This window comes from Zosterops lateralis, assembly GCF_965231275.1.
Source record: "Zosterops lateralis genome assembly, chromosome: 3".
Classification (NCBI taxonomy): Eukaryota; Metazoa; Chordata; class Aves; order Passeriformes; family Zosteropidae; genus Zosterops; species Zosterops lateralis.
The window spans coordinates 96,784-115,057 of record NC_139764.1 but is presented as its reverse complement, the minus strand read 5'-3'; the positions used below and the strand labels follow the sequence as shown (position 1 = coordinate 115,057).

General features: G+C 42.1%; 1 protein-coding gene across 6 annotated transcripts in view; it reads left to right on the top strand.

The window, feature by feature from the left end:
- Nucleotides 1–6,828, top strand: part of SLC24A3 (solute carrier family 24 member 3) — a gene marked incomplete at its 5' end in the record, with an annotated part of 115,220 nt that extends 108,392 nt beyond the window's left edge. For all 6 annotated transcript variants that reach the window (XM_083857525.1, XM_083857529.1, XM_083857527.1 and 3 more), the window contains one exon: nt 453–6,828. In XM_083857525.1, coding sequence (XP_083713651.1) covers nt 453–602 — 150 coding nt within the window. In that variant the 3' untranslated portion in view covers nt 603–6,828. The remainder of the gene's footprint in view (nt 1–452) is intronic.
- Between the last annotated feature and the right edge of the window lie 11,446 nt (nt 6,829–18,274).

The window sequence follows — 18,274 nt, the reverse complement described above, 5'->3', positions numbered from 1 at the left end:
GTGTCCTGTGCAATGCACACCAACACAGTTCCCACAAACACAAGACTTCAATCTTTGGTGGGAGCAAACTGTGCAAAGTCAAGCAGTCTCAGACTGTGTGGTTCTAGATTGAGATGCAGAGGAACACATGAAATATTTTAAGTTAAAAAAAAAAAATGGAACCTGGCCTTTAAATCCATTTCTGATTGAATTAAATGGGATTTTTCTTGCCAAAATTAAATTCTCTGCAGAAACCTAAGGTGAGGTGATGTAAGTCAGGGTGGCTTCTGTGACTGCTGCTCTGATTTACTTGAGCTGTGGTTTTCAGCTCACTTAGTGCAGTTTGTGATTGGTTCCAACTAATCATCATCAGTAAGGGGACAGCCCTCTTTTGGCTCCTGTAGTGGAGGAGGGGATTTACCACTTTATTCAAAATGTTCCTGCTGTGGTGGCTTACTCTTTGTTTATTGTAGGTTTTTGGTGTCCACATGAACAAATGGAAACTGGATAAGAAGCTAGGGTGTGTGTGCCTTTCCCTTTATGGCATCTTCCTGTGTTTCTCCATCATGACAGAATTCAATGTTTTCACTTTCGTGAACTTGCCGATGTGCAGAGATCACTAACGCGGGTGGCAGACTGTCAGGAGGAGCTTCCTTTTTACCTGTGCAATACAAGCCACGGCTAGCATCTCCTGGATGCAGTGCACCTCCAAGTCGTGACCTATATCCTGTTCACTGTTCAGGCCTGTGGCCCATCTAGGTTTGCCCTCTTCCTGGCCCCCACAACCTGGAACAATCCTTCATCGATGTGAAGAGTTTTTTTTCAACATCCACGTGATTTCCTAGCTCAGTTTTTGAACAGTGTGACTGGGACTCAAGATAAACTGGCTGCTAACTGGCATTAAGCCAGTCAAAACTGGTCTGCTACAATTACTTCTTTTTTTAAGTTATTTGATGGAAGACTAATTAATTTATGACTTAAGACTATTGCTACAATGCAGAAGAGGGTATGTCATAGGGAGGTTGACTTTCAAGGAGAATCATGGGATTTTTTTTTTGGTTGTGGGGAGTGTTTTTTGTTTGTTTTTAGGTTTTAGTTTTGGGTTTGCAGGTTTTTTTGTTTGTTTGGGGGTGGGGGTATTGTTTTTGTTCTTTTTTTTTTACTTGCCAGAGATCAATGTCCTCTTTTGCATCTTCTGAATGCTGTAACAATCCAAAGGCCACAGAGCAGTGTAAAATGGAAATGGAATTCAAGGTACTCAGCATAAGAATGGATAAAAGAAGATTGTCAAGGAAAAAACTGATGACGTTTTACTATAAATAGTTAATCTTATACAGGCTTGTTAAAGAATGCAAGCTAAATATGGATTCAAAGGGTAAACACTGCTATCATTTTACTATGAATGTTGGAGTTTATTACTAGGGTGTTTGTTATTTCCAAGCAATAGTTTGATTGCCACCCAAGGAGGGCTACCAAGGAGGTGTCCTGGTTTTTAATGGTCTGCACATGGAAATGGAGAGTCAGAACTTTCTCTGCTTCATCAGATTTCTTCTTTTGGGGGGATTCAATAGTTCATGTCTTATTCGTTCTGAGAAGGACATAAGTACATGTGAAAACTTTTCTAAATGAGTTACAGACACTGGTTTCTTTAAGAGGAAAGAGGCATATTTTGCACAGACATAGTTGCTGAAGTCATAATTTGCCATTCTTTAAAAAATACACTGGACCTGGCCAGATATTTGTCATCTTAAGCAGTTGAACTTACCTGATAACAGATCATGTGGATACATTGCCCCTCCTTTTGGGAGGGAGGAAGGCATAGATGGAGATGGCACATTTTAAAATGTGGAATATCGTCAATGGAGACTTGCTCACAGATGTTAAGTTATTGTGAAAGTTTAGCTATTCATTGTTCCAATATCCCTGCTGGATTTTGTATAATTCTTTATTAATATGCAGGCAGATTCTACCCCTGAGAAACACCATCACTGCTTCATTTATATGTATTGATACTGTGGGTTCTTGCCACTGTGGCTCTTGTATTTACTTTAAGCACTGATCACTTCTGATCCATTTGGTATGTTTTTTTCTCTTGTATATGTTCTGCTATGAAATGTATTAAGAGACTACCAGCTAGGTGAATGTTTTTGTCTATGATACAAACAGTGGCAGATAATAGTAAAGGTACAACAAACCCTAAATAACAGAAAGAAAGAAAAAATCCCGAAACACCAAACCCTAAACTATAGCAGGAAAAGAAAGAGCTCCACTTTAAAAGAAAAAAGAAGAGGACCACGTTCTGTTCACAGACGAAAAGCCAATTTTTATTTCATTTGCACTTTCAGAATTGATTTTTTCAATCTGATTTTCTTTGGGCAAAATGTTATAAATGAAAATATTTACACCCTGTGGTTTCCCTTCAGCTCAGCAGCTGGTTTTCTTTCTTTGTTACATCAAACACGTGGAGGCACTGGCAGCTCTTGCACTGTGCGTGGCAGCGAAGTCCTGTGGAAAAAGCCATGTCCTGCTGGCCTCGCTCGGGGAACAATGTGTGCTGGTGGATCTCTGGCAAGAAGAAGGAAGGGTCAGACAGCAGAGAGAGTGGATGACCTGCCTGCATCGCCAGTTTCCATCCTAGAAAGCAATTGTGTTGCTGCTTATTTAGCTTTGCAGCCGAGGTTTGAGCAGCCTTCTTTGTACCTGTGCCCATGGGACATCCTGTTGTGTTAGGAAGCTGACTGTACATTCCTGTTGTTGGGGTTTTGTTTCTTTTGCTGTTGTTGTTAATGAGATGAATAATAATAACAACAACCACTAAAATGCCTAAAATACTTCCGTAACTCAAATGATGTTTGAAACAACGTGGCATGTGTTGCTAAAGCCACCCCACAAACACGCAGTTCCACTTCATAGTGAGATACAGTTGCTCCTAAGCAGAGTGTGTCCTTGCTGATAAGGGGAAGGAAAAAAATAAGAGAAGTTTCATATCAGGGCCTGTTATTTCTTCTATTTTGAATATTTATACTGCTGCTCCAATGGAGCCAGTTGGATCTATTTCTGCGAAATAGCCATTACTTATCCCACGGCACAAAAACTGCACATGTGTTTTTTAGGAACTTTTCCTACTGGTGTGCATTAAATACTGTAGTAATTGTAATTTTGTGTTGTGTGTAAAACCTGAAATACCTTGCTTTGTTACTTGTGTGTGTTGCCAGAATGTTCTGCAAGCAGCTTGTTCTAAGGAGAAACAAAAGGTACCTTGAACTGCTGTTACCTGTGCTGTAGATGGCTTGATAAGCACATCCTAGAGCAATGCTTCCTTACAGATGATTTGCAGCTAAATCATCAGGTCTGGGCCTGGTTTGGAACAGAGCAGACCGACTGAGTGTCCCAGGAAAGAGCACACCTCTCACATTTGTTAGCACAGTCATGTGCTAACACATGGCCTGTGTAGAAGGCCCGAGAGGAAAAAAAATCTGGCAATTTTTGGCATCCTTCCTGTGCACTGTCTCCAAAAGTGGCATGGACAGTCCTATTCCGATGCAGGGCATACTCGAAGTTTTACTGAGCTTTGCAGAGGACTGAGTCTCCCAGGAGTTCCCTCCTCCTAGGGGCTTCTCCCTTTCCGAGGTCAGACCTGGAGGACATCCAGTGCCTAGCTTCAGTGTCTCCACAGGAGGCTCTGCTGTGGCTGTGCCACCACTGGATTCAGGGCTTCAGCAGCCAGCCAGGCTGGCACAGCCACTGGAGCTGGGGGTGGCTGCTTGGAGGGGAAGGAGGGAGCTGAGGGGCTGTGGGGAGCCACTGGGGAAGCTGCGTTGTGTTGGGTATTTTTAGCGTGACTGTGATTCATTTGCAGCTTTCATCTTCTTGAAAGCAAGGGTCACCTTCACGTCTGAGGCTGCTCTGGTTCTTGGACTAGTCAACTGTTTTTGTTTCCATTCCTAGCAATTTCAGATGATCTTCAGTGAGTATTTCAAGGGGAGATTAAAGAGCCTTTTTCTCCATGGAGAGGCTTTGCTGCAGTTCTAACTTTGACTTAAATATGTGATCCTTGGCTGGCTTCAGATCTGTGTGATGTGGATGGCCTTCCTTTGACAGTGGTTCAAAGGCAGAATGAAAGGAGAGGGTATGATAAGAGATGGTCTGGGAAAACTGCTTTTGTCCTTACCAAAAGCGAGTTTTTTATTTGCCTTTTTTTCCCCCCTCTTTTTTTTTTAATTTTTGTTTTTCATGTGCTGCTCTTTTTAATAGACTTTTTCTGTGGTAGGAATACCAATATGAAATGTGTGCATGGATATTTTCACTTGCAAAATTTGTTTTGCTGTGATGCCACTTGCATGCTTAGTTTCCAGCTCTCTGTCCTCAGTTGTGTCACTTAAATCAATTGATTAGCTTTGGATTTGTGATGGTGGTGCTTGTAGAGAACAAGGTGCAGGACTGGTTTTTTTTCTTGACAAAACAAATCAGGTAGAATGGCAGTCAAATTTTAGAAAAAACAATGTTCAAGGCAGGTGGTACAGACTGAAGGTAACATTTAATACCCTGCTGTTAGAACAGGGACTTTTATATGTCTTTTTCCATTGATACTTGTGAGATAAAATGTACATTCAGTATTGTTGAACAACTTTTTAGAAAACCATAGCTTTCTGCTGATTGACAAATGTTTCTTATATTAAGATTTTTTGGAAACCCTAATCTTTTCAATAAAGTTCACAAAGATGCAATAGCGCGAAGTTTGTCTATTACAAAGTTACAACTCTGGAGCTTTTGTTTAAAAATATATTTTAAAAATCAATCTCAGTGGACCATGCTTGCTTGAATTTAATTCTGCCTTGTACTTTCAAAGTTTCATTTGACCAACAGTCACTGCAAGTTAGTCTAAAAGAGACTTATATCCTGGTAAGGATGTCCCTTTCAGGTTGATACAACTTTAACTGAATCAGTTGAAAGCCATGGTTTTAAGGAAAGCAGTGGAAGTTTGAGTATTTAAAAGACCTCAGCCACTTCAGATTTAAGGTGCTGCAGAGTCTGAGTGTGCTGAATGGATGTGCCAAGCAGAATGCAAGGCTTAGTTTCAGGAAGAGAGTTTTCAGTATTCAGGGACTTGAGTGAAATCTGACCTTGTGAAATCAGGGGCAGAACCCCTGTGACTGTTGTAGGGTCAGTGATGTGTTTGTAGCAGTGAGTCCTGGAAGGGATGGGGACACTGCATTTTTTTTTGGGTGAGTGGCCCTTTTATTTTCTTACCTGAATAGATAAATGACAATTAATAAGACTAAGCACCTTTAAGGGAATTGACATGTATACTCAGTTAGCACTTAGTGGCCTCAAATCTGAAGCACAGTTCCAAAAAGCATCTACTTCTGCCCAAACAGCTCGCACTTGTCTGGCTGAATCTGCAGAATCAAGCTCTGGTGAGGACTTGATCCCTGCCTTTTGGAGAAGTTCACTTTATTTCTGGGAAACCAATAGGGTAAGAAATGGCAGTCTGTTTTGTTGTGCCCTGAGGATGTAAATTGGCTATGAAATCGATTATTTGCTGGCCTGAAACAGTCTGACATCTAGGCCAAGTTATCCAAGTTTGCATAGGAGTACCTAATTTCTGGAAGGCTTCTAAAAAAAGCACAAATTGTTTAAAGCAATGTATTTTTAAATGTATTTATGTAGCAAAAATGACTTTATTGGGGTATGTTTTAGATAGATTTCTGTTTTTCTAATAGACTTGCAGAACTGAGTTTGAAACTCTCCACATCAGAACAACCTGAGAGAAATCTTGTCAGTGTAATCTTTGTCTTCCAGGTAGGATTTGAATGGTGGTAAAAGTCAACATGATAATTTTACAGCACCAATTCAACATAACATTTTTGTTGCCAGCTAAGGAAAAACACACCACTTTATGCCTGACCCTGTGAGGGTGTCTGTAGTGGTTACAGAACCGCTCTAGTGCCGAGCATTTGTTGCTGAGGTTTTCCATTTGTGTGCCTTGCCTCGGAAAGCAAAGCAAGACCTTGGGTTCCTGGAGGAGTTCCTGCTGCTGAACGTTTTGTCCTGTCAGGAGTGGAGGGGGCTGCTGGGGCACAGGCCCCTTGGCTACTGGTTACTGCTGCCAGCCTGGGATTACACTTGCTCCTTTTTCAGAGCAGGGGTATGTGTCTCCCTGAGGACCAAGTCTTTCCTTAGCTCTGGTCAGGGTTGCTTTTGGCTGAGCAGGGGAGGGAACAAGGGCTCCGTTCTCTTTATGTGTGTAGAGGCAGATGTTGGGTGGCAGATGCTGTGTCACAGAAGGACTTTGGATGGAGCCTGTATAAATGTTGGGATGTTCCATGAAATCTCTCCCAGGGACAGACATTCCTGTACCCAGTAAGGAAGCCATCCACTTTGCTTCCTTATTTTATCTTGCTCCTTGTGTTGCCAGGGCTGAGAATTTTGCTTCCACATTCTGATAAGCTGCATCCCTCTGGCTTTGAAGGCTGACCCATGTCCTACTTTCTGTAACACAGAATTAATGCATTGGGCTAGCACAAATAGTGTGCAGATTTTCATCCAGTAAGCTGATGGAAGAAAATGCAAGGACATCCTTGCTTGGCACATCAGCCTCGAGCACCTGACTCCAAACAGCACAAGCTGCCTGTCTGGAAAGTGCCCCAAGCCACTGGGATAATCAGGCACTGCACAGGATGTGGGGACACTTCTCGTGTGTTTTCAGAGACTCCCTCAAGGGAATTTTGCACCCTGTGCAAAGATATGCCTTATACAATAAATATAATTGATGTAATTAAGGGATTCTAGATCTGACCTGAGCCTTTTACACTTTGTGAAGCCAGATTATACTATGGCAGTTTTATTGAGGGACTCGGACACAAGTTCATATAATTCTTCGGCATACTTGTAGTGGGTTTTTTTTTAATGTATGAACATAGGTTTGTATTCAAACAAACTAATATATATATATATATATATATATATGTACACACTTTGCCTAGTAAAGTATATGTGTTAACTGTTGTTAAATTGAAGCCCTGTGGCCCTGTGGTAACCAGCTGTTTCTGCATACAAATAAATTCTTATCACGGCAAGTGCTAAGATGCTGTAAGTATACGAGTATTTAAGACAGTCTTACACATACCTATTTATAAACTCAAGCAAAGTTTTTACTTGTTTTAGCAAGTTATTGTGAATGGTGCATGGCAGTTGCCTATCTGTAATACATCTGTGTACATTCAATAATATTTCTAATTATTGTTAGTAATTTGAAATTCCAGTTCTATTGCTGAATATAGAGTTAGCTTTGGGGGGAAAAAAGAGCATGTGCAAGACACTGAGGAGGTCAGAATGTTCTGCACTGCAGTATTTATAAATTTTATTTATTTATTTATCAAACACAGATTGCTGAGCCCCTAGTTCAAGAAAATATTTCTCCATGCTGGCAGAAGATTTAGAAACCTAATTTTGGTTCCTTCCTAAAGCTAATGCCATGTTTCCCTGGATCAGGGGCCAAGCAGACTAAGCTATTTAAAGCATTGTTTCATCCTTTTAAGTGGCCACAAAAAGGGGTGAGACCTTCTCAAATGGTTCTTGTAACTTCTATTAGTAGAGAAGCTGAGAAATGCTGAGAGATCCAAAGATGCTTCTGCAGCAGATCTATAAGAGCAGAAATATGTAAATAGTAAATACTCCTTGTACCTTTAATACTTGTAATACATCACTATCATAAGGTACCATTTGCAATAACCAAAATTTATATTTCATAAGCTACCCACAAGAAGATTTTTTTAATTTTTATTTTTAGAGGGTTTTTTGTTTCCCCTTTTAATTAAGAAAGTAATCTTCCTTTTGCTTGTTTTTCCCAGTTCTTTTCAACAGTAAGTGATTGGCTCTGGTTAAATGTGAAGATCCCCCTAAACCAGGTGTCACATGCCATCTCAAGCTCAGGGGAAGCTGACATTTATTGTCCCAGCTTTACGACAGGGTTGTTTGCATTTACAGCAGGCAAGGACCTCCCAACATGAAATCCAGCAGTAAAAATAGTCCCACCGCTCACAAACACAATGCTCCCCTATTTCCACCACACTGTTTTGGTTTCAGGGGAGGTCAGCAGATCTCCAGTCAGAAGAATATCTATCACATCATCGCTGTCGGTGGGGATACAGTAGGGGGAAAATACAACAGCCACAACAGTGGAGTCCTTTTATAGACTATGTATTGGAGGAGGCTTTATTTTACCTGCTTGTAAAGACGTGTGGGAATTTTAGATCAGGAAAGAAAAAAAATGGAAGGTAAAGGCTGATTGCACAAAGTACAGCCTCCATCTTTCATGAAGGTTTGTGTAATGTTCAAGTTTTGCATAGAGTGAGCTCCCCTGTTCTGTCAAGCATAGAACTCAACTGAGTTGTTCATCTGTGTTGGTTTAGCATGGATGGTAAAAGACCTGTTGGTGGCTGGCTTTGAGATTGACAGCTGGATTGGCCAATTAAATATAGGGACACGCCACTGGGTCCCTCAAGCTTAAAAATCAGGGGAATCCTGGCAAAATCCTGGAGCCCCCCTCCCCCTCCAGTGACTCTCAGGCAGAGAATAAAAGGAGGGGGAGAAGTCTGGCTGTGCTGAGATCCCTCAGCCGGAGAGGCTGCTGTCCAGCAGAGATCGTGTTACCACTGTAGGCCTTGAGCAAGATACTAACTTTTTTCTTGCACAGATGGAACTTGCAAAGCCCAAACCCTTCTCTAAGTGAGAGAAAAGGTCAAATTGGAGACCTGTAAGGGGACAATATGAAGATATCAAAGTCTGTGAAGGAAGAGTGACCCGTTAGGTGGAAGAGATGATGAGTTGCCTGAAAATCTCCTATGAGTTGTGGAATATGAATATGCTAGAATATTTCTTTAAATCGTAGTCAATATAAATTGGGGAAAATGATTGTTCAGATTTGTGGATTTGAGCAAAGCTATTTGTGATTGACTGAGTGAATGTTGAATTAGTAGCTGTGATCTTGTGATCCCATAAGATGTTTGAACAGAGAGAGATGAGATGAGATAAGAAGTTCTCTGCGCCAGTGAAGAAGTGAAAAGAGATCTCTTGTCCCATGAGATGAAGAAATCTTTTGCATTTGAACTGTTCATTTTTAAAATGACACCCTAGTATGCATGAGTCCACGGCCCATATGTAGTCACAGGAAAGGCTATGTGATATGGGAGGTTCACAACTGCAGATTTTCCCCCGGGCTACTGTTGTTGTGAAAGTTAAAAGCCATAAGCAGACTGTTTTTCTTGTGGAAAGTTACCAGAACAAATTAGGAGAGACTTCTCTCTCTAAAAGGACTGATAGGGGACTGTTTTGTAAGTGGTACTGACCTAGAGTTCAGAGTTTTGCCTTTATACATTGTCTGTGAGAGGGAAAGAAGTTGAGGGAGGGAGGAGAGTTTTGAAAGCTTGATTTTGATTCTCATTTTCTTCTTTTAGTGTGTGTTAATAAATCTATCTTTGTACCCTTTAAGTTTGAGCCTGCTTTCATGATCCTATCTCACAGCAGAGTTCTCGTAGATACTCAAACCACTACTCTAAATTTGGCAAACAGAATTTTGGTGAACGTGAAACCATTACATGAATTGGTGTTTCTCCTTGGTTTCAAACAAAACTATTACATCATCCTTAGTTCTCCAAAACCACATTTTTCTCTCATGTTTGTCACTTCTGAGTCAGGACCTCTGAGCGTAACATGCATTTCTGTATCATGGAACTGCCTTGTGAAATTGTTTATAGGTAAAGTGAACAAGCACAGAGATTGAACCACAACAGGTATTTGAAAGAAACTGAAGCAAGATGTTTGTGTAGCAACTTTGTTGTGAAGCAATTTTTTTTTTTAAATGGGTGCCAGAAGCAAAGGACACAAAGTGGGAATCATGCAGCACCACTGGAGAGCAAGTGCAAGTGAAAATAATATGGCATCACAAAAAGTTGTCTGTAATTCAGATAGTGGCAAGATTCACAGGGGTCACATTTACATGAAGATTTTCCTGGGTGCTACTTGATCTTTGCAACCCTTGGTCTTTGGTCAGGAAAGGTGAGAAGTACTTTGTCCCTTTCTGAGGGAGAAGGGAAAGAGATGCTTAACCCAACGTCTCCAACTCTTACCCAGACTGCACAGGTGTCCCAGTCACAGTCTGTGTTCCTGAGAGTTCGCTAGTGTGCAGTGAACTTTGCAGTGCATTAAAGATTTAGGGATAAATTTTAGTTAGTGTTCCCTTGAGGAGCAGTGTGATTGACTTCACTGTCCCTGCCCTTGTAAAGCTGAGAATCCCTACTATGCAGGCAGTATTTGTCTGAGGTTACTAATGGAATGTTACCTTCATCCTTGCATCAAATCTTTGCTTTCAAGACTGAAACCCTGAAAATGTTTGTAATGGTTTGGGGGATTTGGGTTTGTTGGGGTTTTTTTGTTTTGTTTTGTTTTTCTTTTTAATTTGATTTTTTGCTGTCTGTCAAAGTCCTGTGCAATATGAACCCTCCTGGCAAGGTCTGGGGATGGTTTGGGTGTTCCTCTTGCTGGTGCATTCATCAGAGCTCCAGCAAGTGGGACGTGCGGGAGGGCAGGAGTGGTGCTTCTCCTGGGCCCAAACACGGGTGTGTTTGGGACAAGCAGCGCAAGGAGCACTTCTGCTGAGTGCTCCAGCACAGGCCTGGCAATGGGAGTTGAGACTCAGGTAAATCATGATTCCACAGAACAAAAAGGTGAGCAGACAGACCTATTAACCCTCAAGTGTGCTGTACAAGTTTTAGCCCCTCTTAGTGTTTTTTCCACGCTAAGCCCAAACTGATGTGCATACGTGGTGCCAAGCCAAAGGCAGCCAAGCTCAGCACCCACGGTCAGCCTGGCATCAGCCAAGGCATGTGGGGACAGCCCCAGGGCCAGCACTCCGTCTGGGGAGGGCATTTAAATAATTTCAGGGCCCAGCAGTCAACTGTTCAAGATCTGATAATTTCAGATTATATATGGGCTATAATGGAACAATTGGTTTTGTACTGTTGCTGAAGTCTTAGGCTGCTGAATTCGATCCCTGCTGTGACTTGTTCTAAAACAGAGGGCTGAGACCAGCCAGTCTGAATCGTGGGTGTGTTGACGTCTCTGTTTTGTGATACAATCACAGCATCCAAGCTGCAGGAAGCACAGCAATAAAAGTGACTGATGGGAGCGCTTTTTTTGTTTGATTGGGGATCTAACGACACTGTATGGGTCCCTTATCTCTGGGCAATTCTGTGATGCTTCTAATAGTAAGGAAGAAAATATAGGTGGAACTGAGTGCAAATGTACATATAATGTATGTTCATTTTCAACCAGCCAGAAAGCAAAACAAGCAGTGGTTTCTAGTAATGTAATTCCTCTCCAAATAGCTTTCTATTATGTCAGCTTAAAAGTGTTAAAATGGCGGAGCCATAGACAAAACATTTGTTACCTTTTGAAATGAGTTGCAATGGTTTTGTCATACTTGTACAAGTGTTATATGGTCAGCCTTTCTGTATGTTTTACAACTTACTGTAGAGTAGTCTTTATGCATAGCTGTTCCATTTGCCCGTGTAAGTTAAAAATCTAACAAATGAAAGCATGCATCTTTCTCTGTTCGCTGGTAACCTATGAAATTAGAAACTTGTATTTCTGTGTTTTAAATGTGTTATACTATGAACAAAATTCACAGCACTGTTGTCTATGGAATAGCAAAAAGTTTTATTAGAACGAATTACTTTAAATGTTTTGTCAATTGATTTAATAATGTGTCAGACATCTACACTAAGACAATATAATGTTTATCAATAAAAATATCCTCTCTTTGTACTAACTTAACATTTCAGGGTGTGCTTGGACATTGGACTAGAGCACCCCTTTGGGTTCCAACCTCAATGATTTATTAATTTTTAGCTTAATTTTGAGAGTACTTTATACCCCTTGTATGATGTGAGCACTGAATTTGGGAGTGAAGGAAGAAGAAAAGAGTTTTTATATTTTGTATTACCTGTGCCACTGAATATGTGTTTGCTATAGAGGTGTGTGCACCCCAGCAGTTCCTTTAGAAGTCATCCAGTACACGTATGAATCTGCGCAGAAAGAAACACTCTGGGAACTTTATTTGTTATTATATAAAGTCGAATTCTGCTCTTTTACAACAGTTCAGATCTGAAATTACTTCACTGGCGTTAGTTAATCTCTTCTAGCACAGGGAAGTGGATGTTGGTCGTCACTCTTCTGGCTGGAGGAAGCCGTGCCTGTGCCTGCTCAGCCATTGACAGCCGTGGTGATGACAGCCAGGCCTCCCTCTGAAGCAGTTCCTGGAGTTTTGTTTTCAGTAATGCTTGGAATAATAATGAGGGGGCGGGCAGCTTCCGTCGGAGTGCTGCAGGGCACTTACGGGTAGGGCTGAAAAGGAGCCTGTGCTTTGAGAGAGGGAAATACTTGTGCTGCTTTTTTACTCTGCACCAGCTAGGGAGCTGCAGTTTTCCCCCCAGCTCAGCCTCTGCTGGTGGCAGGATGCTTCTTCCTCCTATCTCATCCCATAGGAGACTTCACCTGCACCCCCCCTTCCCATTGTACTTCCCTTGAAGGAAGGGCTTGAGATCCTGGAATGAAAAGGCATGTAATTGGGTCCGGCTGCCTCACCTTAACCACTTTTACTTGTGTTTTTAACAGCCGCTGACGAAAGGATCTGTTTCTTTTGAAGTATGTGCCATGTCTCCAAGAAGCAGTGCTGTGTCTTAGGCCAGTTATTTACACATCCACAGCTCATTCTAGGTACAGAAGAGTCCTGCAGTGCAGAAAAGGCACACATGGCTGATCTTACCCCTCTGTCCATGAGTGCTGAGATGAGGTGCAGCTTTTGATGTTAATGCAGAAAATCTTTGATCAGTGCTAGCCCAGCGGTTGTCTTGAAAATAGTTTCCATTGGTGGGATTGTTTGCTTTCCATCTCTGTGTGTGCTTGCAACCCAAAGCATATGTTGGAATCCATACAGATGCTCCTCTCTGTAGATACTTCCCCATGACTAGTTTTCTGGTTCAAAGATGATTTTGCTTCACATCACAATTTGGTGCAGTTCCAGTTGGCTGTTGGTCTCTGAAGATACTCTCACTTCCTAACCCCTGCCACGGTGATATGCCAAATGTGCATATTTTTTGATTCTGCCTTGCGATTGCTTCACTTTAGAAAATTTTTATGTAACTTACAGCCTGGAAAGTTAGAAATTAGATTTCAGAGATTGGACAAGTATTGAATTTCTAACCGCCTTGATTAAAATTAGGAGAATCAGAGTGTGAAGGCAAGCCATCATTGCTTTCAGTGGAGTAGATATGGATGAAGATGTATTCATGTATTCACTTTTGCTTTTCTAGAAGCTGTTCCTGTGTTGCCTTTACAGCTGTTCTTCAACCATCACAAATTCTGACTAAGCAAAGATGTGAATTCTTAGCAGAACAAAAAAAACCCCCAAAAAACCAAAAAAAAAAAAGCATCAGAGCAAAAGTACAAACTGGTTAAAAGAAAACTAACTCTCCTCTCCCACATGGCTACCTAAATATGCACATATCCTGGTTATTTTCTCTAGAGAGGGCTACCTAGATAAAAAAGAGACTGGCCAAAGAAACGCAGATCCGATCAATATGATTAACACTGCGCAACTCCTTTATTTCGAGAGAAATGGCATCTTTTATACATTTCTATATAGTTTACAGTTCGGATAGCTCAGTCATTGGCACAAAGCAAGGGAAAGAATGAAAACATACACTATGTAACTTACAGTTAAGGTGGCTACACATGTGCCTATTAACTACTTTACTCAGTGACCTTCAAATCTCCATTATCTTTCCAAACACCTTAATATCTATTTCTAACTGTGCCACACGCCTGAAAGAATTTTAGCTGCGCAACAGGCTTCAAGGCCTCACCAAGGCCTCAGGTCAGAACTCAGTCACAGTAGTTCAAATTCCTGATATAAATCATGACCTCCTGATTTAAGAAAATCAGCAACAATTTTCCACCTCTGGAGGTCACTTCTAGCTTGCTTTATAGAGGCCTGACTTGTGTCTTTGCCATCCCAGAAATTACTTGCTTTGAAATAATACTTGCAGAGATAAGAGATCTGTTCTCTGTAAATTGCAGATAAAAATCTCCCTTCAGGCTATGCCCACTTGATTTTGACCTGTTTATTCCAACAGAAAAGAGTGTCTACATGCTGGGCAGCTTGTGGGGCTGCTTGGCATCCCAAAGCAATGGGGTTTTGCACTGCAGGAAGGCTGCAGCATTTCTGTACAGCTCTTGTGCACGCCTCCCAGCTCCAGGTGAGACTTCCCACCTGAGGCTTCTCCACAGCTTTGCCACAGGCGTGCCAGGACATGGACATCCTAGACATGCTATCCACACCCTGGAAAACAAGGGCTTAAGTGTTAGGGCTTTTAGTGCCAAAATCAAATCATTGTGCTGCCTAAAACTGAGCAGCCTGAGGACTGCTGCTGGGCTGCACAGCTCCTGGAAATGCAGCTCCCAGTCCCTGGCGCTGTGGGAGGTGGATGCACACAGGTGCTCCCAGCACACTGTGCTTGCTGGAAAGCTGAAGCAGAGGCAATGTGTGGTCATGCCTTGGGAGAGCAGTGTGGAGACTCGGGACTTGGGATGAGCTGCAGGTATGTTGGTTTTACGTGGTTTTCCTTCCCGCTGCAGCAGTGATCAGTCCTCTGGGCACAGCTGAGCATCTGCCCACTTCCTGTCCAGCTGCCTTGAGCAGGTTGCAGCATTCAGAAAGGAGGAGGAGGCTGATCTTCAGCCTCTGGCTGTGGGGAACAAACAGCACTCTCTTTACATGCTAAGCAAATCACAAGAGAAGAGTAGCACAGAACAAACAAAAACAATTAAATGCCACAGCCTGGAGAGAGCAGGTGCAGTGAAACCACTTCAAACTGTGCACACAAGAGGATTTTACAAGTGAGCCTTTAGAAATTAACTGGGTAAAGGAAAAAGTGGCATAATTAATGTATTGGCTGCAGTGCAAATGTCTCAAGCAAGTAACATTTTTAAAAGAGAACTCTGTGTTGTGCATGAACTTAAATCAACACTTGTCCTGCCTGAAATTCTTTCGTGCTGACTGTTATGAATGCTAGGAGACCAGCTCCTTAGTGAACTCAGCTTTATTGGAAACCATCTGGGAAAGCAGCCCATAACATGTGTGCACACCGCCACTGCTCCCGTTACAGCGTGGAGGAGGAGGATGTTAATTCTATCGCCTGACGAATTTGGGTCTCCCTTCCTCACAGGAGTCCTCAAGAAGAGACCTGCTAGTTTTAGGTTCAGGGTCCTCATGTCACTCCTGACTCACTCTGGTTAGGGTGACGAAGGCGAGGAGTCCTGACTAGAGCTTTGATGTTGTCCAATGTCCCTTCTGGTTAGGAGTGTTACTTCAGCTCTTTACCTGCACAGGGGTCATGGCTCGTTGTTTTTAGGGATCTCCACTAGAAGAATTCCTTCTCCCCTAAGTCCCATGGGAATACAGCATTTGCATAATAGGTGATGTGATCTCCCTCCTTATGGTCTCGGGTGGCTCATTATCTCGGAGGAGAGGGGAGCAGCGGGGGCCATATCCAATGATAAAGGAATTTACACAACAACTCACCCAACCAACAACCCACATCCTCATTAACTTATAACTTTGTATCAACTTTCTAACAATTTATCCTCTACACTGACTGCAGGGAGAGTTTGGATTTTAGAAGTGTATTTTCTAATGTTGCAGAGCAATGCCTTACATGTAGCATAGAGCCTTACAGTTATCAACAGGAATGCTATCCATCCTTAATGACAGTGTCCTGGGTTGAATATTTATAAGTAGTTCATCACATCTGCATTAGGCCTGTTGAAATTTGCTCATTTTCAATATCTGCTTCCAGTTTTCTGGACTATGCTCGGTGTTCAGATATCAATGGATTGTTTTGTCTCAACTGGAACATAATGAATTTCTGGATATACCTTATGTCCTCCATAAATCCTCTTGGTAGCTTTCATCCATGCAGCTCAGCAGGGATTATTGATGGTCTGTGTAATTTTCAGCTACTCGAGGAATCTACCACGGCTGCGATTAGAGCTGCAGTACACTTGGGCTGTAGATTAAAATATTCAACCTAACGGGCCAGATCTTGTCATCCTCACTCAAAGTTACTTACTGTGTTTGCTGAGGCTCTCCTGTTCAAACCAAGCTGCCTCTAGAGTGCTGGTCTCTGTTAGCTGAATACAGCCCAAGAACCTGGCCTGGTCACAGCCTGTCCTCACTCCTGGCTGATGCAGGCGCTCTCCAGGCTGAAAATGAAGTGCCAAATACAAGATAATAATCTGCTGGGTTTGGTGGAGGCCTATTGCAGTAATGACTTAAGAACCTGGACTCTTGGGTAGTACATTTTAGGTACCATCTCTTCCCCTTGCTTCCTGCCATTTGAATTCATAATGCTTGGCCTTTCTAGGGGATGGTAGCATTATTTAGTGGAACTTTAGACAAATACAGTTTGTCTCTGCAATGGGTTTTGTTCTATATACATGAATTTGCTCCCCATTACAGAATAGCAAGTGCTTTAGCTCTCAAACCAGTCTCAGGACATTCTCCAGCTCCCAAGGCTGCACACCAGGTTCTAGACCAGCCAGCTTCTGCCTGCTTCTGTGAGAGTTATATTTGCAGCTGATCATCCTCAAGTTACTGGTCTTGTATGATTTTGTTGTTTTTACAAGCAGCTCCAAACCTAAGGCAGAATACTTGGCTACAATTTGAAAGCATTCTGGGAAATTATAGTATTTTCACTAATAAGCACCAGAGCTTTCAATGTAGCTGCAGGAATTCTTTCCCCTCTCCTGGAATAATGGCATTGTTATTGCTATCTGAGCATAGAGGGGGCCTGATTCTCCTCCAAGTTTGTAGTGGTCTGTTTGGCTGCCAAGAGGTAATAAAGCAAATGCCTGCTGCTGCCTTAGAACACCATTTTCTGTGGGCACTCAAAGTCTGGGGAAGGGTTAGATGTCAACAATATTAGTTAAAAAGCATAAAGTACATTAGTAATTACATTTATGTAGGGTCTAGTTCAACAGTGCACTATCAAAACATGATGCTGAAGTGACAAATAATTGGTTCATAACAATTGTCCCTAATGATCTGTTGTCCCATCAATTGGTATGGTATATGTCGCTCCTCACTGTAATTGGAGAACTAGAGCAGAGATGATTTTATTTAGAGAACAATTTTAAAGCCAAGCTACAAACTGTTTTGCCCTCTTCAGTGTAAAGAGAAAAGGATGAATTACAATCATTACTTTCCTGCAAATTAAGACAGCTGTGAGAGAAAGGCTGGAAATATCAGCCTGTTGTTTTTTTTTTTTTTTTTTTTTAAGGTGATGAGAGCATGCTGGTTTTTGCCAGGACTCCATCCACCATAGTGAAGGCAGAGGCTGGTTTACTCAGTAGCTGGTACTTCCAAGTCCAAACTTTGATCAACTCAAGTTGCTGTGGTGGGTCAGAGACAGCATCAGGGATGCTGAACTCAGGTGCACTGGGGAAGTCCTTACCCAAACACAGGTCCTACCACTGCTTCTCTCCTACCTACACAGTGCCACCTAAAAAAAAGATACATGTTCAACGGTGGGATCAGAATATGGCTTTGATCGTTCCCAAGTTCCTGAGGATCTTTCACAGCTAGTATCTGGCAGTCATCATCTCCCTTGACGGAGATCTCATCACTGCTGCCATGTTACTTTGGCTTGGACTGTAGAGAAAGGAATAGCTTTTGGCAGATACACAGCTGGAATGAGCTTTCATTGGCAGCTGTAGGCTCATTAGTGCATTTCTCTTCTTGCTCCCTGAGCTAGTGAAGCTGCTGGTGAGGAGATGGATCAGATGCCATGGCCCTCACATCTTCCGTACACAGTGCTCATAGAGGGCAGAACGTGAATGGTGTTTCTGTGTTGCTCTGACTCTACAGGGGCTTTCTGAGAAACTTGTGTTATAAATGGATGTGCTGCCTAATTATCTAATCAAAAAAAAACACCCTCAAACAAGATAAATTATAGCAGCAATTTTAATTTTAGCAGCCTAAAAGTTACAATAGTTTGCAAATAGGAAATACTATATATTGGTTCTTAAAAATAATACAAGAGCAAGTGGACTGTGGGGTACCTACCGCGGGGTACGGACCAGGACCTTGATCTCCTGTCCCCCGTACAAAGCCAAAAAAACCCGTTTGGACTTTTTATCGTGTGTCAACACCCCTTCCCACCTATTTTTGATTTGT